We start from the raw sequence: 22,019 nt of genomic DNA, 5'->3' as shown, positions 1-22,019 counted from the left end.
CCAGAAGTTCCCTCCCTCACTTTGAAAAATCCGGTTTCCTGATTGGTCCTCTGGTCAGGTGTTTGGTTCCCTTTGTTAACCCTTTACAGGTAAAAGAAACATTAACCCTTAGCTATTCGTTTATGACAGACATAAAACATGTTATTTCAGTATTAGTAAACCAAAAAGATTCAATAATCAGATTTAGCATGTGTTATGCTTTATCTTATATCTAATAGCTAGATCTGGTTGAAAAATGGGAAACATTTTGGAAAAAAAGATTGTACCTTTTTTCCTTTTAAAAGAAATTCAAAAATCATATTTTTTCAACTAGTTCTGATGCTCCTCAAAAAAAGGATGTTTTTGTGAAAGTTTTCTGAAAAAAATTGAAATGCAAAATGTTTCAACCTGCTCTACTAATATCACTATTAAAATCAAAAGTGAATTGTTACAAAATGTAACACCAGTGTGGATTTCAGTCGAATGTAAACAAAATTTGGGCCAGCTGTGGGTTACTGCAGCAATCTATCTGGACTTCATAGCTCACTTATGCATCTCTCTTCTTTTTAAGTGCTGGCGTGGGTCGAACAGGCACATTTATAGTGATCGATGCCATACTAGATATGATGCATGCTGAACAGAAAGTTGATGTTTTTGAGTTTGTTACAAGAATCCGTAATCAGCGCCCACAGATGGTTCAGACTGATGTAAGTAAGCATAAATCTGTTGTGATCTTTTGTTCATTTATCATGTTTGAAACAAAGAATACATTTGTTTCTCAAACACTGGTGAATGTCCCAGTACTTCCTCCCCTCATTCGTCCACAGCAGGAATCACAGGGAGAGTAGGGCAAGCTGGAGAGTAACGGGGGGCGGGGGTGTAAGGATAGGCAGTAAGTAAGGGTTGTGACAATGCAGTCCTTTATGACTAGTTTCCAAATCAAATTTTGAGGGACTACTGCTGTGCTCTTCCCATTCATGTTCCCCTGTAGTTCAGAATGTGCATGATCTAATAGGAAGCCATTGTTACAGCTACAGTCTTACTCTGTTAATCAGTAAAATGGCCTAAAACATCAGAAACCACGATAGCAAAATGCATGTGTCAGATTTTGTCAAATTGTATTTAATTGCTTTATGTTTAGTGTGCTTGTTGCTTATTCATTCCAGATGCAGTATTCATTCATTTATCAAGCCTTACTTGAATACTACCTCTATGGTGACACAGAACTAGATGTGTCCTCCTTAGAAAAGCATCTTCAAGCATCGCACACCACAACACCACATCTTGTCAAAACAGGGGTAGAGGAAGAATTTAAAGTAAGTAAAGAAGAGGGCTTGCTTCAAGATTTTAGGGATCAGGCCAACAAGACAACATGGTATGTAGAGAAAAGTATGACATGGTTGAAAAACTGTCAGAACTAAGCAGCTCAGTTATTTCTGTTTTATTCCAGTAATGAGAAAGATGAGGGAGGCTTTTCATGTATGAATTCTCAGGAGTGAGAATATTATAATGTGGTGGTGCCCTCATCTTTAAAGTGAGTTTCTCCTCTGAAAAGTGACCTCTAAAAATGACACCTTCTTAGTCAGCAGACCTTCTCCCTGTGGGTGTTGAATAATGTTTGCTACTTCTTCGAGTAGTGTCCCTATGGGTACTCCACTGTAGGTGCGCTTGCGTCCCTGCTCTGCTGATTGGAGAACTTTGGTATCAGTATCTACACACATGCTGTTCCCCCTCCTGCTCTGCAACAAGACTAACCGGTGTTGTGCAGACAAACCCACCTTAGTTCCTTCTCAGATGCCCCTGGCTAGAGACGGAGCTGTTAGCAGTCCATTCATCAGATCATTAACTCTATTAGAATTCAAATATCTAGTTAGTCCTTTTCTTAGTCTTAGAGTTCCTCTAGTTCTTTTTATTTCCCTAAACTAAAAGAAAACATTTCTCTTTGTCTGGGGATTGCATGGGATATGCCTAGTTCACTAGGTTTTAAGAGGTGCCTCTTGTGCAAAGAGGCCCTCCCAGTAGCTGATGGACATTCCTGCTGTATCTGTTGCCTCAGGGAAAGCCACATTTCCCCTGCAATTTAATTTGCCGGCAAGTAAAGTCCAGATCTTGAAAGGACCGAAAACTAAGACTAAAACTCCTCCTCCAACCATCCCTGGACTTGTGCCAGGAGTCACGCTGATAGCATGAATCTTCCTCATAGCCCTTGACATCTCAGGACTGTGAGTTGAGGAGACAACTGCGGACCCCTCATGTAAGGCTTCAAAAAAGAGAACTATGAGTTCCCAGAGTGAGCCCCAGACTAGCTGAAAAAGATTTCCGGCACGTTTAGTATCGCGGTACCAATGGCACCAGAGCCATAAGAGCCGCAGTACCCATAGCTCATGAGGATCCAGTGTGGCAGGTACTATTGATGTGCCTAAAGACCTGATGGACAAAGGCACCAAAGCAATAGTACTCGCAGGGAAAGGTGAGGACAGGGACCGCACTGCCTCCAGGAAGACACTGCCAGTGTGGGCATTAGTCTCAGCATTGTCAATGGCATGCCATCCAGCCTTAGAGTGCCTGGTATGGCCTGGATTGCTGATCCCTTCAGTGCCATCGATCCAGCAACGACAACTGCCATTGTTAATGACTATGACAGCACCCAAAGTTCAGATACTCTAACCTTGTGGTATCTGAAATACCAGAGTCTCCCCTGCTCAGTATTGGGGCCCAAGAGCAGAATATACCTCAAACATGGGAATCTCCACTGATCAAATACTTCCATTATCTAGTAAAGAATTGGATAGTGAACAGGAGAAGATCATCTCCCATCACTCCTCCCGTGATCCTTATAGTGCCTGTTACCAACCTGGGCTCCTTCATTCATATCCTTGTCTGTTCCTCAACCACCATGGTATGCCCAACCTCCGACAGATTGCCCTCCCTCTGTGCGGAAGAGCTAAAGCTGTGGAATTGGTGCATTTCCCACAATGTTACAATATCCGCAGCCTACCTTCCAGGAGCACAGAACATGACAGCACACAGTATCAGCTGGAAATTCCCACACAACCATGAAGGGGAGATGAACCCAGCAGTACTATACGACATATTCAGACAGGGGGTGACACTGACTATAGATTTATTCACCACTTATCTGAACCAAGAAATGTCCATGCTACTGCTCCAAGGCAGGCCCTAGACAGCACTCCTCAGGGGATGCCTTCCTTCTTTTGTGGCACAAGGGGCTTCTATATGTCCTTCCCCCATTCCCTCTATTATCAAAAGTCCTCTTAAAAATAAAAAGAGAGAGCAAACGTCATATTGATTGCTCCCACAGGGGTGAGACAGACATAGTACCCTTACCTGTCATTGCTGGCAACATGTCCAATGATCCCTCTGCAATCCACTCCATACCTCCTCTCACAGAATGAAAGACTGCAATCTACCCCAACCTATGGATACTCCAGTTCAAGGCCTGGCTTCTTCATAGTTCCAACAAATAGATTCTGCTCCAAGGAGGTACAGAAAGTGTTACTACTCAGTAAGAAATCGGCTACCTGTCATACTTACTTGCAAAAGTAAACCAGATTTCAGATTTGGTGTAATTCCAGGCAAATTACCCCAACATCTGCTACTCTCATAAGAACATAAGAATGGCTATACTGGGTCAGACCAACGGTCCATCCAGCCCAGGAACCTGTCTTCTGACAGTGGCCAATGCCAGGTGCCCCAGAGGGAGTGAACCTAACAGGTAATGATCAAGTGATCTCTCTCCTGCNCTCTTTTAAATGCTGTTATAGTCCTAGCCTTCACAACCTCCTCAGGCAAGGAGTTCCACAGGTTGACTGTGTGCTGTGTGAAGAACTTCCTTTTACTTGTTTTAAACCTGGTGCCCATTAATTTCATTTGGTGGCCCCTAGTTCTTGTATTATGGGAACAAGTAAATAACTTTTCCTTATTCACTTTCTCCACTCCACTCATGATTTTATATATCTCTATCATATCCCCCCTTAGTCTCCTCTTTTCCAAGCTGAAAAGTCCTAGCCTCTTTAATCTCTCCTCATATGGGACCCATCCCAAACTCCTAATCATTGTAGTTGCCCTTCTCTGAACCTTTTCTGATGCCAGTATATCTTTTTTGAGATGAGGATACCACATCTGTACGCAGTTTTCAAGATGTGGGTGTACTATGGATTTATATAAAGGCAATAAAATATTCTCTGTCTTATTCTCTATCCCTGTTTTAATGATTCCTAAAATCCCGTTTGCTCTTTTGACTGCCGCTGCACACTGTGTGGACATCTTCAGAGAATTATCCATGATGACTCCCAAGATCTCATTCCTGATCAGTTGTAGCTAAATTAGCCTCCATCATATTCTGTGTATAGTTGGGGTTATTTTTTCCAATGTGCATTACTTTACATTGATCCACATTAAATTTCATTTACAGTTTTGTTGCCCAATCACTTAGTTTTGTGAGATCTTTTTGAAGTTCTTCACAGTCTGCTTTGATCTTAACTATCTTGAGCAGTTTAGTATCATCTGCAAATTTTGCCACCTCACTGCCACTGTCCTAATGGTCTTGGACTATATATTGGTTCTCAAGAAGTCAAGACTCTCTCTTAGCTCGCTCATAGTAAACCTAGGGCTGTAGCGACCTTCCATCAACAGAGGGATATTCAGTATTCTCACACCCAACTACGAAGCATATGGCCTCAATTGTATTTCAGTTTAATCCAGCAGTACATCAAATCCTAACTGTTGTTTTGTTGTTGTTCACTGTAGAAATTAACAAATGTTCGAATAATGAAGGAAAACATGAGAACTGGCAATCTGCCAGCGAATATGAAGAAAGCCAGAGTCATCCAGATAATTCCATGTAAGACAAGCTATCTTTTACATATCTTTTGTATGTATTTAAAGTTATAAATATGACAAATTGTTTCACTGCTGTAATAATTCCTTAATGAGTAAACACCATTAACAGAAGACAACAGTGTTGTAGTGAGCTCACCAGTCGGTGCTCCTGCTAGGGCTGCAGTTTAAATAAACTAATTTGTGAATTTAACTCTTAGAAAAGACTGTGGAACTTACCATGTATAGAGTTACAGACTATTTATTGATTTTAAGGTATAACTATAGATGTGTGCAAATATATAAAACATTAAAGAAACAAATTCCTGTTCAGAAGAAAAAGAAAATTAAACCCCTTTCACTGTAAAGCACAGACTCGTCCAACCCTGTTATACCTGCTTCTATCCGGAGTAGTAGACCATTTCCCCTCATGTCATGTCACTTTCCTCTCCAAGATCCCCAAACTGCAACATTAACAGAGAGGTAGTTAAAATCACTGTTCCCATAGCCACCATCCTCCCGCTCCCCCAGCCTCGCTGCAAGGCTCTCCCCTGTGTGCAGCGCTGTGCTCTCCAGCCATGTCTATTACCTTCTCTCCCTTGAATTCTCCTGCCCCTCAGCCATCCCCTTGGTGTAGTTCCAACTCACCCCTCCGACTCATCACTCACCAGCAGTGATTGTGTCTCTTGCAATTCTCATGCTCTGCCTGCTGAGTCCTAGAGGTCACTCATCCCCCTGGTCTGGCTCCACTTGTCCTATAGCAACCTTTAACCCTTGCATTGCAGCTGAAGCAGCTTCTACTGCAACAGCATGCATAACTTCAATTAATTCTTGGTGTGCCTCCCCAATCCTTAATGCTAGTTGCCCCGCACTGGCAGGGTTTGCCCCAACTACTCACTTAGGGTAAAAGGGTTCCCGTCACCCCCCCCCCCCCATGGCACCCATAGGAGCCCTGAGGGGAAGCACCCTATCTGGATAGCTCAGTTGTTTGAGCATTGGCCTGCTAAACCCAGGGTTGTGAGTTCAATCCTTGAGGGGACCATTTAGGGAACTGAGGTAAAAATCTGTCTGGGGATTGGTCCTGCTTTGAGCAGGGAGTTGGACTAGATGATCTTCTGAAGTCCCTTCCAACCCTGATATTCTATGATTCTATAATTGGTCCCTATGTGCTGGGAGGGGGGAATGCCCTCTCCCCCACTCATTGGGGCTTTCATTACTGAGGGGGATCTTTTCCTCCTCTTGATCGGCCTTATGAAGTGACATATAGTTTGTACATTTAATATATCTGCTTGCAGTTAGTTGTGCTTTTTTCTGTTTTAGTTTCAGTTTAAAATATGTGAAATTCATACATCATTCAGGACTGACTGAAATAATTTAGCTATGTAACTTCTTAGACACTCTACAATCAATAAGACTCATGTAATTTGTATATGAAAACTGTAATATCTGTGTGTGAAAATATAATTCTCAGATTTTGCTTGGAATTACTGTTTGGCAAACAAAAATCATGTTACTGAATACTCACTGTGCTTTTCAGTTCATTCACTGAATTCAGTTTAAAATAAGACCTGATTACACATACTCTTACTCATTTAAACAGTCCCACTGAGTTGCAGGACTAAGCCTCATGCCACTTGTTTTCTTTCAGACAGGGAATTTTGTTGTTATATATGTGAAAGTACAGGAAAGCAATTAATCTATGATCAGCAAAAGAAAACTAATAATGTGGAGGGGTTTTTTTGTTTTTAGATGACTTTAATAGAGTGATTCTTTCAATGAAAAGAGGTCAAGAATATACAGACTACATCAATGCTTCCTTCATAGATGTAAGTACATATTTTATATACTTAAATTGTTTACATTTGACTATTATGATATAGAATTGTTTTTAAAGGGACTTTAGGAACAACATTTATGTTTTGTCAAAAAACAAAAGGTGTGTGTGTATTCAGGGTATGACTTGTAAGAGCAAATAGGGAAAGTTGTTTTTTTCCTTTGGTGTTTTCAATTTCAGAGAAAAGTTTTTTGTAATTTAAACATTCTCTTATGCTCTGAACCCAAAATACAATAATACTGTAGTGCCTAAGAGCCAAACAGTGAAACAGACTCGCAACAGAAGTGAAACTTATTGACTTACATTTTTGTAACCCTTCTGCCAGGCTGAGTTGATAGCAGCAAGGGCCAGGTTCAGTACATAGGGGTCTCCTCCCAACAACATAATGCAAAACCAGCTTGAGCCCCCATCCAGTGACCTGGGAAAATCTTACACACACCCCTGGGTGCCTCAAAGAGGAAATACTTCCCTCTCGCAAGCACAGAGTCTCGGTGTAGCAGAAAATGTTTAATAACATGAAGTAAACGACATCGGCGTTAAATTGGGAAAACACCACAACTAGAGTTCATAGACCAAACCATGAGCAAAGACCCACCCCAGCAAATCCTTCACTAATAGAAGCATCCAAGTGGTCTTCAAAGTTAGTTCCACCTAGGTAGAGCGTGTTATAATAATCCAGCCTACAGGTTACAAAGATGTGGATGACCAAACTAAAGCTAGCATCTGAGAAAAAGAGCACCATCCTTTGCCTGCTCACAGATGTACATCAGCATTTCTCGCCATGGATGCAACTTATGTTTAGGAGCCCATGAAGGATCACCTTGGGAATAGGTGGACAGATAACCTCAGTGAAAGGAGCAGTTATAGAACATGATTCTTCTCCTACATTGTTTTTACACTGGCTTAACTCCACTGAAATCAGTGGAGCCCCTCCTGATTTTCACCAGTGTAAGTCACATAGAATTGGTCACTTAGGCTCTGAGAAATCCTCAGAATGCTTCCCCCTTTCTCATTCCATTGTGAACTGCAGATACATAGCACCTTTACAAGTCCAGGCAACTTTTAATTAGTTGCCTATACTTAGACTTGAGTGCCTAACTTTAGGTACCCAAATTTAAAAAATGTTGGCCATGGAGTTGATTGTTGTTGGAATATTGATGGCACTATAGCCATATTGCTGCACGGTCATCTCAGTGCTTCACATAGACAAAAGAGGTGACGGAATGAGCCCAGCAGGACTCCATAACTGAGAACCCCAGGGAAGAAGCAGCAGCCATTCAGCATCAAATTCTGAGAATGCTCTGAAAGGAATGAGTGGAATCTCTCTAAAGCAATTCTATCTACTCCTACTGTGGCTTGAAGTCATATCAGCAGTACTGAAGATAGTTTACAGATATAAATAAATCACCAAGAGAATTTGGCCTTTGTTCAGGGCATTAAGGAAATGGATGACTGTACCACTTCAGTGCCATCCCCAAGAAAAAATGGTTAATCTTTCTGTAACTGTTCTTCAAGATATGTTGCACATGTCCATTCCAATGGGCTTGAGCACAGTTGCCAGAATTTTTTCCCCTAGTGGTATCCATTGGGTCGACTGTAGCACTCCTGGTGTCGCACACTCATAGTGTCAGTATAAAGGGCCCTGCCAACCCCTCTCCCCTTCAGTTTCTTCTTGCCAGCCACCTCTGAGAGAGGGGCTGGAGGGTGGGTTTTGGAATGGACATGTGCAACTCATCTCGAAGAACAACAATTACAGAAAGGTTAGGACCCATGGTTGTATATGTGTATTCCAATGTATATGACTCACAAGCAGTTGCACTGGAGGTGGGTTCGGAAATTAAGGACTGGCTGACTATAACACAGCCCAGCCGAAGCTGGCATCATCTCTCTGTCCTATTGTGTAATGGCATAGTGCATTGTGAATGGGTGAACTGATGACCAAGTTACCTCACTGCAGATGTCCTGAATTGAAACTTGTGCCAAAAAAGCAGCAGAAAAGGGTTGAGACCTCGTAGAGTGTTATGTTAGCCAGGGGTGAGATGTTTAGGGGATCATAACATGTCCTGATACATGAAATAATCCATGACAAGATTCTCTGTGCAGAAATGGGGAGAGACCTTTCATTCTTTCTGCTATTGCTATGACCAGCTGAGTGGATCTGCAGAATGGTTTGATTATTTGTATGTAGAAAGCCAAACCACACCGAACGTCCGAGTGGAGGCGTTGTCTCTCTCTATTTGCATGTGGCTTAGGGTAGGACACTGGCCGAAAACTTGCTTGACTGCAGTTGAATTAAGAAACTGATTTTGAAAGGAACGAGTGTGGTTGCAACTGGACCTTCTCCTTAAAAAAGATTGTGTATGGGCATTTGAAAGTGAGGGCTCGGATCTTTGAAACCTACCTGGCTAAAGTGATGGCCACTAGGAAGGTTAATTTTCAGGAGAGGAGTAACAGCAAGGGTCCGATGAGTTTTGACAGGGCAAGGTTTAGGTCTCATGTAGGGGTGGAATCCGTTACCTGGAGGTACACCATTTCTAGACCTTTGAGAAACTGGACAACCATGTTGTGTGAAAAGTCAGAACGATTGTTGATCTTGAGATGGAAGGCCAGGATAGCTGTTAAATGGACCTTGACTGAGGAAAGGGCTAGACCTTGTTTTGTCTTAGAAGCAGGCAGTCTAGAATGAGTTGTAGGGATGACTACAGGGCAGGACTTGTCGTTGGAAACACCAGACGGAGAACCATTTTTGCAAGGTAGCTCTGGTGGATGGCTTTTTACTGCCCATTAGGACCTCATGGACTTGCTCCAAGCAAACTTGCTCCTCCGGATTCAGCCATGGAGCTTCCAGCATGTCAGAAATACATGGTTTGGGTGCAGCAGCCAACTGGGATCCTGGGATATCAAGTTTGGGGGCAAGGGAAGCTGTAGTGGTGTCTCCACCAACATGCCTGGGTCATGTTGGGGCTATGACGATGACCTATGCTTGGTCCCATTTGACCTTCATCAGAACCTTGTGAATAAGCAGCAAAGGACGAAATGTATAGTACGGGTACCTTATCCACGGTAACAGGAACACATCTGCGATTGTGACTTCTCAGGGAGCAGAACTGGTGGCATTTCCTGTTGGTTCGGTGGCAAACAGGTCTATGAGGTGAATCCCCCACTATTGGAAGATGTCCCTCACAATGTCTGGACAGAGAAACCACTCATAGTGAAAGGAGAAAGACATGCTGAGGTGGTCTGCTAACTGGTTCTGAGTTCCAGGAAGGCAAGATGCCTCTAGACTGATGGAGTAATCAATGCAGAGCTCCCACAGGCAGATTGCTTCCTGACATGGGGGGAAAAATGTGCCCTGCCCTGTCTGTTTATGTGGAACATAGCTGCCATATTGTCCTTGAGGATCAAAAATGGATTTGACCTGGTAAGTTAGACCTACTGCCCTGAGCTTCCTGACATTGATGTGCAGGGAAAGCTCTTCTTGAGTCCAAAGACCTTGAGTTCTGATGGACCCTAGGTGGGTTCCCCTGCTGAGGGCGGATGCATTGCATACCAGAGATAAGGATGGCTGTGGTTTTGAGAAGGTTACCCCTGCGCATACCATGTGGGTGAGTTGAGCACCTGGGCCAGAACCATGACCACTGAGTCCAGGTGATGGCAAGATGGGGAGTAGACTGTAGCTAGCTAGGCTTGCAGAGATCTGAGTAGTAGCCTCACGTGTTGCACTACATATGTGCATGATACCATGTGACCAGGAAAACTCAGGCACTTTCTCGCAATCCTGAGCCAATGACCTTGGAGAGATCTTATCAGGGATGCAATCAAGAGGAACCAGTCGTTTGGAAGTAGTGCCCTTGCTCACACCAAGTTGAGCACTGCCCGGATGAACTCAATCCCTTGAACCAGGATCAAGATGGAGTTCTGGACATTTAACAGAAGGCCCAGTGCATTGAAGGTTGATTGAATGAGACAGGTGTTCGCTTCCACTTGAGCTCTATACTGGCCCTTGACCTGCCAGTCATCAAGGTATGGGAATACGTAGTATCCCTTTTTTCTGAGGAAGGCCACTACTACTGACATGCACTTTGTGAAAATCCACAAGGTGACTGACAGGCTGAATGGGAGAACCATGAACTGGTAGTGACCTTGGGTTCACTACAAACCTTAGGAAAGATCGAAATGTGAAGTAAGCATCCTTTAGATCAAGGGTGGCATACCAATTCTTGGGATCCAGTGAAAGAATGATGGACGCCAAGGAAATCATGCAGAACGTCAGGTTCTTGAGATATCAGTTGTGACATTGCAGGTCTAGAATGGGTGTGAGACTCCCTTTGCCTTTCAGAATTAGGAAGTTGTGGAAATAGAACCCCTCTCCTCTAAAGTGAAGTGAACCTCTTCCATGTCTCCCATGCGAAGGAGGAATTGGACATCTTGCTCCAATAGGAGCTTGTGAGAAGGGGGAATGAGAAGCTGGGGTGGACAGGAATTAGTTGGTGTAACCTAGCTCTGTCGTACTGAGAACCCAGCGGTCTGAGGTGGTATGGGTCCAGGCATCCAGGAAATAGGAAAGACGGTTGAAAAACAAGGGGCAGCTAGATCCAATGCAGAGGGGATTGCAATGTCAACCTCAAGTGTCTTGTCAAAATGAGTGATTTGATGACCTGGGGTGCCAGGGAGCTGACTGCATAGGGCCTGATGAGGAAGATTGGGGCTCCTTCTCCTCCTTTGGTCCTGCCTGGCAGTCTGAGGGAAGTAACGGCTTATCTGCAGCGGCTTATACTGTTTACTTACCATCTGTACCTTGTTTTCCTATGTTATACAGTTTAAGAAGGAGAATAATATATTTTTGTGCTTTGTTTTATATAAATGACTATAATGAGCTGAAACCTAGCAAAACAAATAAAAGAAGCTACAATTTACATTATGAAGGTCAATTTGTCTGTCCAGCTGGTACTTACAAGGACCCTATCTGCATAGTACCTGAGCACCTCCGAAGAGTTTAAAAATAGAAATAAATATAATAATGTCTGTTTGGAAATCTAAAACCTTCACTTTCCCTGAAGCCATTTTGGCTACATCCTGTTAAAACTTGTCCACGGTGATTTAAAATGACAGAAGTGTTGCACTCTGGACAGATGGGAGGACTATACCGGAACATAGATACTCGTTTCAGAAGCTGAACTAAAGTTTGCTGCAGTATGAATGAAACTTTCACAGCCACTTCTCTTGCATCTTTACCTTCCCTATGCAGGGTTGTCTTCTCTATACAGAACTATTCCCAATTTTATTTTGTCCTGGCCTTTTTGGATTGGGCTTCTCCGATGTCCAAGAGTTGACCCAGTAAAGGGAAAAGCTCTGCCCTCCAATGTCCCAGCTGTACCCAGCCATTGCTCATTGCTCCTTCACTTTTCCTTCAAGAGCCAACTTCCCTGTTCCCACTTAAAATGTATTTCCCAAAATGGTGCTGCTGGTCTTCAGGATGGGAGCTACAATGAACAGCTTCCCTGGTGGCCCACTTTGGAACTGTGCTCTCTCATTTTAAGTTTATCTTTGAACAACACTCAATTTAACATTGCTTTAAACATGATTATCCCTATACTCTATATGAAAAAAAAAACAAAAAAAAAAGCTCAATCCTGAAAATGTGACCTCATAGTTACATGGTTCTATAAAAGCAATAATGAAAAAAATTGCTTTTCATTTAGATATTCATGAACATGAGTATTTGCTTTTTCCATATTTTTGGTGAGGCCCAAATGTGTCATTTCATCAGTACCACCTGGCAATAGTGTGAGAACATTTTTAGATAGACTTCACATAATGAAACAGAATATTTCAACTTGCTGGCTTAAACAGAGTTCATAGTGAAATTTAATCATAGTCCTTCCTGAATATCAGTATCTGCTTTATTTTACCACCTTTTAGATACATTCACTAGCAGCATGAAACAGTTTATGTTAACTTGGCATTTTGACAGGGGATTATTCTACTTTGCAGACTCTCTCTGCCTTCCAGCTATGTAGAGAATTCTATTAAAACACTAATGCAACAGAAGCACATGAAACATTTGAAACATTTTTGACAATTTTCCACAATTACATTTTTAGCTAATTTAATGCTCTTGAATGGTGTCAAACTGACAGCTCTAGAGATTTAGGTCCTCCATTCATCCACATAACCAGTGCAGTACAGGCAGCAAGTGATTTCCCACACTGCAACTCAAATGCAAGATTCCCCACTCTGTCCACCACTGTGCACCCACCCTAACTTGGAGGAATTCGTCTCTAGTGACAAGGGGAATTAAGTCTCCATCCTCATTCATCTTTGACTTTGCTATTCCTCTCAATATTTTTTCTAAAGGTGTATTTCTTAAAGTAATGTTGTAAGATGATTAAAATTGAGTCAGAAATAGTGGTACATTTAAACTAACTGGTGGGGCTGTGTAATGCCAACTTACGTAGCTGATCACATTCCTAATTTAAATTTTGCTTCCTCTACTTTCTTTTTCAAACACAGATGTTCTTTTTCTGAAATAAAAGCAAATGAGCATTTATTAAGAAAGCAGTAGGGTCTTTTGGAGGAGGGGGTAGAGGAGGGGAGAGGTGAGTGTGGTCTTAGAATTGAAAGGAGTTTTATTTCCTTATATATTTTAATATAGTTCATATATAGTTAGCTTCCAAATTCGTCATGAGTAGTATGTACAGTGAGGTAAAAAAGTTATCCTACCCAGGGGTACTAACCGCCTGTCTTAAGATATTGCTTTCCAGATGTTACTACAAATCTGGTAAGTCATTCTGCAGTGCTAGCAATGTTAACTTGCCATGGCAAAAAGCCATTTAATGATTTCAGAAAGTTTTTGTCATAATGCTTATGCGGTATTAGTTTAAACTATTTTAAGCATAGTTTTTCAAAGTTGTGTAATTTTAACATATTTTAAGATCTTTTTATATTTTTTCACTCATATTTAAAAATGGATTCTAAGGTTTCCCACTTTCCAGGGATCATGAAGAAAGTAACTAAAATGTCTATTTATTTATATCAAATGTGTGATTATTAATTTTAATAATACCTTAATTTGGGTTTTTGCTGGCGATAATGATTGTGTGAGATCACAGGCACAAATTTGGAGCTGTTTTGAAGCCCCTTTAAGATTTTGGCTATAAGTGTACAAGATCAGCTTAAAATGAAATGAACGTAAAGTACCATAATAGGGTTCTGTCATCACTACTTAAAATACAGCTAATAATATGCAAATATGCATAACAAAGCAATTTCTAGGTCTTCTAAGGCTTTTTGTCCAAGACTGTTTTAACCTGAGTGCTTTTCAGCTGTGAAAACAATTTTTTACAACCAAACTAAACAATGTATTGCATATAGAAAACTCCAACAAGAAAACTGGAGCATGTGTTTCTGTGTACCATTTAATCTATATTTGCCCATGCAGAGAGTTTCTGTTTGACAAAATAGCATATAATTCTCTTGCTGACAGAATGGTTTATTTTGTTGCATACAGTTTAACTAAAATTGTTTTATATTATCTTTAGAAAAGCAAATTATTTAGGGCAGGAACCCTCAGGGGGCCACAAGGTGGTTACATGGGGGTAGTGAGCTGTCAGTTCCGTGGGGCTGACAGCCCCAAGTTCCCATTAAATTAAACTCCCTCATTTTTAATTTATAAGGGGGGAGGTTACGCTCAGAGGCTTGCTGCATGAAAGGGGTCACCAGTACAAACGTTTGAAAACCAGTGATTTAGGGCTTGATTCTGTCACATTTACTCATGGTGATACTATCTTACTCTGAAAGTAGCCCCACTGAAATCAGTGTGACTGGTTGTGGAGTACTAACATGAGTGAAGGTGACAGAATCTGGCCCTAAGTATTAATAAAGGTTACTCAGGCTTCAGAATAGATGTTGATGCAGTATTTCTAGATAACTAGGAGATACTGATAAGAGTGGGTCAGAATTTAAAATATGAACAAGAACAGTTGTTGTATTCAAAACTGTATCAGTGATGAGTTATCTTCTATCTTTCTGTGAAGGGCTATCGCCAGAAGGATTATTTCATTGCAACCCAAGGACCACTTCCTCATACAGTGGAAGACTTCTGGCGAATGGTGTGGGAGTGGAAATGTCACACGATTGTTATGCTTACAGAAGTTCAAGAAAGGGAGCAGGTATAATTCAGTTGAGCAAAGTTTGTAATTATAAGGTCCAAGTTCTTTCTGTTAATACATCCTTTTTCCTTTCCTGCCTTGAATCTCCCTGCATTGATTATTCTGTGCCCTTTGCCCCACTGGGCTCACCATCCTACAAGCAAAGGGCTTGTGCACACTAGATTTTGTCCATTTAACTTACAGCTACATTCATAGACATCAAGTGTAATATAATATCTTATTCAGAGGACTAAAAATTCACGAAAAGGAATTGCACAAGCTGTTGTTGTTGTTTATATGTAGTGCTGGTAGTGATCCTATGCCATGGAATCACCAGTCCGATGCTCTTTCTTGGCTCTGTATGTCCCTGGTGATTCTGTGATAGCCTCAAGAATAGAAAATTACAGCATTGTCCAACTGGGTCTGTCCCCAGTCCAAGTCAGCTCAGACCTCTCTTTATCCCCAGTCCAGAATCGATCTTCCTTTCTGCTGACCACACTATATCACCTTCCCAGAAGCCCCTCCTTTGTCTTCTTTCCTGGGCAAACAGATCACCTGAGTTCGCTCTCTTCAGCCCTTTATTCTCCCACTGGCCAAAACCAGCTGGCTTCCAAGTTGAGGAGGGCCTTTGGATCACCAGTTGCTAAGTTCCAAAGTGTCCAGGCTGTGGTCAGGAGTCCAGGCTGTTAGGCAGTGTCACACCTGCTCATCTGCAACAATAAACACTCTTCCCCACCACCTGATTAAACATGCAGCACATAGGGGAAACTGAGGCATATGTAATAGTCATACAAAACTTTAAGAAAATTCCCTACTTCATCACACCCTTATATTTAGGTTGCATAACACTTCCTTATAGAATATTCTGGCTGCCTTTTTTAGAGAAGTGCTAACTCTTCCACTGTTTGCAGCAGGTATTTAATATATGGCAGAGGGGAAGACCTTGGGCTACAGAAGTGCCTTTTCTTTGTCTCATGAAATTCCACTCAGGTTTAGCTGAGAGATATATGCTTTGGAACATTGCTACTTCTGTTGCTTGAATTGCCAGCAAAATTTCAGCAACGTTCAAAACCGTCATAGAATCACAGAATTCTAGGACTGGAAAGGACCTAGAGAAGTCCTCTAGTCCAGTCTCCTGCACTCATGGCAGGACTAAGTATTATCTAGACCATCCGTGACAGGTGTTTGTCTAACTTGCTCTTAAAAATCTCCAGTGATAGAGATTTCACAGCCTCCCTAGGCAATTTATTCCAGTGCTTAACTACCCTAACAGGAAGTTTTATCCAATGTTCAACCTAAACCACCCTTGCTGCAATTTAAGTCCATTGCTTCTTGTCCTATCCTTAAAGGTCTAGGAGAACAATTTTTCTCCCTCCTCCTTGTGACAACCTTTTATGTGCTTGAAAACTGTTATATCTCCTCTGTCTTCTCTTCTCCAGACTAAACAAACCCAGTTTTTTCAATCTTCCCTGATAGGTGTTTTTTCTAGACCTTTTATCATTTTTGTTGCTCTTCTCTGGACTTTCTCCAATTGTCCACGTCTTTCCTGAAATGTGGCACCCAGAACTGGACACAATACTCCAGTTGAGGTCTAATCAGCGTGGAGTTGAGCGAAAGAATTCTCATGTCTTGCTTACAACACTCCTGCTAATATATCCCAGACTGATGTGTGCTTTTTTTGCAACACTGTTACACTGTTAACTCATATTTAGGTTGTGATCCACTATAACCCCCAGATCCTTTTCTGCAGTACTCTTTCCTAGGCAGTCATTTCCCATTTTGTATGTATGCAACTGACTGTTCCTTCTTAAGTGGAGTACACTGCATTTGTCCTTACTGAATTTCAGACTATTTACTTCAGACCATTTCTTCAGTTTGTCCAGATGATTTTCAATTTTAATCCTATCCTCCAAAGCACTTGCAACTCTTCCTAGCTTGATGATATCCTCAAACTTTGTAAGTGTGCGCTCTATGCCATTGTCTAAATCTTTGATGAAGATATAGATCAGAACCAGACCCAGAACTGATCCCTGTGGGACCCCACTCGTTATGCCCTTTCAGCTTGACTGTGAACCACTGATAACTACTTTCTGGGAACGGTTTTCCAACCAGTTATGCATCCACATTATAATAGCTCCATCTAGGTTGTATTTCCCTAGTTTGTTGAGAGGGTCATGCGAGATAGTATCAAAAGCCTTACTAACGTCAAGATAAACACTATAATAGGAACTCCAGAAGTAAACATTCTGGCTGCTGCCATACAACTGCAGTGGATTGTGGGGAAAGTTGGGCGAGGCTTCCCTGACAAATCCTCCCCCCATCCCACCAGTAAATGGACCCAAAGGCTTATCCACCCATCCCTGTTGGAGACCATGTGGACAGCAGTTCCCCCCCACCTCATTGAGGGAGACGAGAACTGAGTCAGATTCCACCTAGTAACCCTGAACCCTCACTCTAGTGGCTCTTCCCCCTCTAGGATAACACACTTTTCTTTTGATCAGCTAATGAAGTGAGTCCTGTAGTACAAGCTGTGCTGCAGTGCTGAAGATTCAGGGTTCAAACCCTGAGGATGGTGCATGATGGGGCCTTTTTTTACAGTAGTACATAATAAAATTTGGTTTTACCTTTTTACTTTTTAAAAAAGCCTAGGAAACTACATACAAAAAATTAAAAGAATGCTATTTAGTTTGCAAAGTCAAGAACAAAATTAGGTAATGCAAGACTTACAATTGTCTGTGCAAGCTTTTAATTTGGTCCTCTTGTACATATGCATTTAATTACATGATCATATAGTAAAACCATGTAGTTTCAAATGGACTCCAGCCTGTTTCAGGACAACGGTGCTCAGGGGATGACTCAGGGTTATGTAGTAAATGAGGCTGTTGAAGGATCTCTACCTTGTTTGCTGTACAAAATTGGAAGGTGTGTAGCAAACAAGGCAGGAGACTGCAGAAAGAAAAAGGATGCTCTTGTAGTTAAGGCAGGTGACTGCCACAGAGGAGAACTCACTGCTGTCCCTGCCTCTGCCATAGTTTTCCAATGCAATGCCGAGCAAGTATTTTAAACCACAATTTTGGCAGGTGGCTACTAGTTGTGTGTTCGTTTTCTGGTTGTCGAACTTGACATACCTGGGCCTGTTTTGCAAAAGTGTGAAACACTTACAACTGCACATGAAGTATATGCTTGATGTGGATGTTCAAAATTTCTTGTAATAAGGCAGTGTGGTCTGGAGGAATCTGTACAGGGCTGAGAGCAAGAAAGTTCTGCATCCTAGCTCTGTGTGCCACTGGCAAGGCTTTTTTGTCTCAGTTTTCTCCGTCTGTAAAATGAGGCAAATAATGTTTTGTTATCTCACAAGGGAGATGTGGTATAAAATTCATTAATATTAGTGAGCCACTCAGGTATTGTGGTGATGAGTGCCCTAGAGAAGACAGAAGAAATGAATAATTATGTATTCAGTTTTGGATTTGGATAGCATGCAGTAAATAAGGCAGGAGGTCACACGGAATGATAAGGATAAAAAGAAAAACTGAATAACTTTTATTCCCTGAGCACTATCCATCCTGTGCATTGAACGAGGCAAAGGTCCCATGGAAAAAAATAAGTAAAAGTATGTAAAAAAATAAGTAAGGGATAATGTGCACAAGGGGGATGAATTATGGTGGCACAAGCAACCTTTGTATAGTATCTCTCACAATGGCATAACTGATCTGAAGAGTTGGTTTTTGGACTTAGTCCCAGGTTTGTTTGTCTTTAGTTTTGGGGAGAGGGAATTAATCCCCCATTTTTACCTCCACCAGTGTTTTCATACATTAGCATCACTAATAATTGTTTTACTTTTCGTTTGTCCCAAATCCAGCATAGTTATCACCTATATTTTGGATATTGGCTTGTTTTCTAACAGCCTGAAGTGCTAATTAACTTACTAGTACTGCCTTAAATAGTGCAAGGAGTTTACGAAATAGCTGGTCTAGGCTAGACATTGATTAGGCGTTTAACTGCAGAATTTCTGTAGAACAAGTTTAAAATGCTGTCATGACCTTCTAAGATGTGCACAACAGCTTAGAGCTTAGCAGAAGAATGTTGCAAGGAACATTTACTATTCTGTTTCAATTTTACAGGAAAAATGTTTTCAGTACTGGCCATCAGAGGGCTCTGTAACTCATGGAGAGATAAATATAGAGATAAAGAATGACAATCTTCTGGATGTCATAAGCGTAAGGGACTTCATAATCACATTCAATCAGGTATTGTCTTGAAAGTATAGTGTTTCCTACACTTTTAATTATTTATAGCCATGATAGATTTATGAACTTGTGCATTTGTGTCTGTGTGGTAAGCCTAGACAATACATTACATAGGTTTTGTGAGAAATAAGGTGTATTTTATATCAGCTGTCAGCTAGCTTTTTATTAATTAAGAGAAAATACTTATATAAAACAGTTTGTTTAAGGAGTCATATCAGATTAATCAAATGGAAATTCTGGCCAATTCAGCATTCCCTCTTTTAATCTAGTGGTTTTATTTTGTGCTAAACAAAAATGCAGTTCTTTTTATAGTTGTTGGGAGTTGTAGTAAAATAAATGCACATGCATGTTGCTGAAAATTTGCCCAAATGTATTAAATTATAATGAAATCTCTTTATAACACACATACCTCTGCCCACCATCAACTGTTTCCAGACAAGTAGGATCCTGTAGTTGAATGAGTGATACTCTCAGGACCATCTTGAGCCTTGTGTGGTTGTTATGGACCAGGATGTAGGCAGTCTGGCCTAGTAGTCAGACCAGGAATCCAGACTGGGGAACAAGCCAAGGGTCAGCACAAGAGTCAACTGCTAGTTACCAGAGCCGGGGCTCAAGCCAGAGTCAGAACCAGGAACTGATGATGAGGGTCAGAGATCAAATGCCTGAGCCTAAGGTCAAACCAGAGTCAGAAGTTGAAGGCTGGGTAAGAGTCATGACTGCTAACTGATGATTGGAGGCAAGTCATAAGGGCAGGAACTGGAGGAGAGGCAAGGATAATATATGGAGATATACCTATCTCATAGAACCGGAAGGGATCCTAAAAGGTCCAGCCCCCTGCCTTCACTAGCAGGACCAAGTACTGATTTTTTTTCCCAGATCCCTAAGTGGCCCCCTCAAGGACTGAACTCACAACCCTGGATTTAGCAGGCCAGTGCTCAAATCACTGAGCTTTCCCTCCCCAGGATCAAGCACAGAGCAGGAGTATGGTGGGAACAGGAGCAAAGACGGGATGAGACAGGAGCCAGAAGCAGAGTAGGAATCAGGAACAGGGTTGGTGCAAGAGGCAGGCACAAGCAGGGACCTATGAAGCTACAACAGGAAATCACCTTGTTGCTCAGACATTCTTCCTGTGCCTGCTTCTGGCTTAAATGGCATATTTGGACTAATCAGCGGAGCAGGGTGATCCTCCAGTCAGGGTCCCCATGGATAGTGCCTGGGCTGAGGCTATTGTCCTACCAGCTTCTCAGCCCACCAGATTTCAGCAGACATTGAATGGCTGTCTGGGGACTCCCAGGCCTTGGTTCAAGACCTGGGAAATCACAATGTTATAAATATCACTAGAAACGTCATAATTTGTTTGGCAAATGACTGCATCATAGTTTTTTGAAAACTCTTAGTTTTCCTGCAGTAAAAGTTTAGAATCTGACTATGACTAGTTTATGTGCGCGCACACATGCACGAGACAGAAGGAACTAAGCTAAAGCACTGAGTTTATGAAGTATAGTAAGGAATTATTATAGGTATCCTGCTACACAGACATCCATTCCTGGCATGCTTTTACTTCTGACTGTGATATTGTAAACCATTAGAAGCACAAATAACACAATTCAGTTTGTGTTCACACAGCAGCTCTTTCACCATCACTATCATGCTCTGCATCCCCACCTACCATGCTGCCTAACAGTGTTAATGTCAGTGCAATCTGGGTACATCTGGATGAGTATCCTATAATGTCTGTGCAGAGGATAGAGAACCCAGAGAACAAACACACAAAGCAGCAGCAGCAACATTTGAGGCGGTGCATTCTAGAATATCCTACTGCACACACAGCTGAGAAGGAGGACAGGACAAACCATTTGCACAAATATGATTAAGTGGTCTAGTCTTCATAGCACAAAACAGTGTGTCAAATAGGACATGTTTGCCTGCACTGAGCTTTTTTTCAAAATGTCCCTCTGGTGCACTGCTACCTACCTGTGGTGGCAACCTTGGAAATTCTAGTATAGACAAGGAGTTGCTGTTTTTACCTATAAGTCATCTACATTTGTTTTTGAGGAAGGTTGGATGATTTGAGCTCCCACCATTGTTACCAGCAATGGAGCAATACCAGTAATAGTGCAACAGTGGGAAATGTTAAAAAAAAATATATATAATCTCAGTGTAGTTAAGGTCTAAGAGGGTGCAGAGGCCACATTTTTTCCAAGTCTGGCCAGTTCTAACCCCATCTTTTAAGTTGGCTTGTTGATTAGCCAGGAATTGCCCTTGTGCCCAGCGGAACATAAGCACAACAATGGAGTTTGGCCTCTGGGTCAAAGAGGCAAGAAGCTTTTTCCAACTTCTCCATATGTGCCAATACAGTCTATCCAGACAGGAGCCAAGCACAATCTAGCCCTACATTTTAGTCAACAGATACTGAACTCATTCTTCTTGTAGTGATTTCTAGAGTAATGAAATAATATTTCTCTGTGTATTGTTCAAATCATCTCAAAGAGGTTATAAAATTCTACAGAACTATCAGTTTTTGACTGCCCTGTATTTTTGCTACATTACCTTGCTTCTTTCACACCAAGATCTATGAGTGTGCAGTTGTGACAGCACTTTGCGTGCTCCCCCTTCTTGTGCACCCTTGTTGCACTCCGTCAGACCTGTCTCATAGTAATTATATTTGGAATAATCATGCAACGGTGAGAAGTCATAATAGAAACTGTAATGAAATAAATACCCATCTATGCCCTTTCTGTAAGAATGCTTAAATAATCAACATCTCTAGGGGCAAAGGTGGTTAATTTTTCAGATAACAAATAAAGTTGGACAAAACTGAATAAAAGGGTTTAGACTACAAAAAGGTCCTCAGTTTGTGAGCTTGACGTTTTCAGTGAGATTTTGGATACAGCCTTGAGAGTGATGAAAACCCTAAGCCATTGATTTTCATATTTGAAATTAATAGTCTCTACAATATGCCCTTAGCTA

General features: G+C 41.6%; 1 protein-coding gene across 5 annotated transcripts in view; it reads left to right on the top strand.

Moving 5' to 3' along the window:
• The window catches only part of PTPRE (protein tyrosine phosphatase receptor type E), a 131,077-nt gene that overhangs the window by 87,420 nt on the left and 21,638 nt on the right, over positions 1–22,019 (top strand). For all 5 annotated transcript variants that reach the window (XM_075072741.1, XM_032801585.2, XM_075072742.1 and 2 more), the window contains 6 exons: positions 551–686; positions 1,146–1,295; positions 4,750–4,843; positions 6,568–6,644; positions 14,689–14,823; positions 18,924–19,049. In XM_075072741.1, the coding sequence (XP_074928842.1) occupies positions 551–686; positions 1,146–1,295; positions 4,750–4,843; positions 6,568–6,644; positions 14,689–14,823; positions 18,924–19,049 (718 nt within the window). The remainder of the gene's footprint in view (positions 1–550; positions 687–1,145; positions 1,296–4,749; positions 4,844–6,567; positions 6,645–14,688; positions 14,824–18,923; positions 19,050–22,019) is intronic.

Source organism: Chelonoidis abingdonii, chromosome 15, assembly GCF_003597395.2.
Source record: "Chelonoidis abingdonii isolate Lonesome George chromosome 15, CheloAbing_2.0, whole genome shotgun sequence".
Lineage (NCBI taxonomy): Eukaryota > Metazoa > Chordata > Testudines > Testudinidae > Chelonoidis > Chelonoidis abingdonii.
Note: the sequence above shows the minus strand (reverse complement) of the source record. Positions and strands in the feature narration are given on the sequence as shown.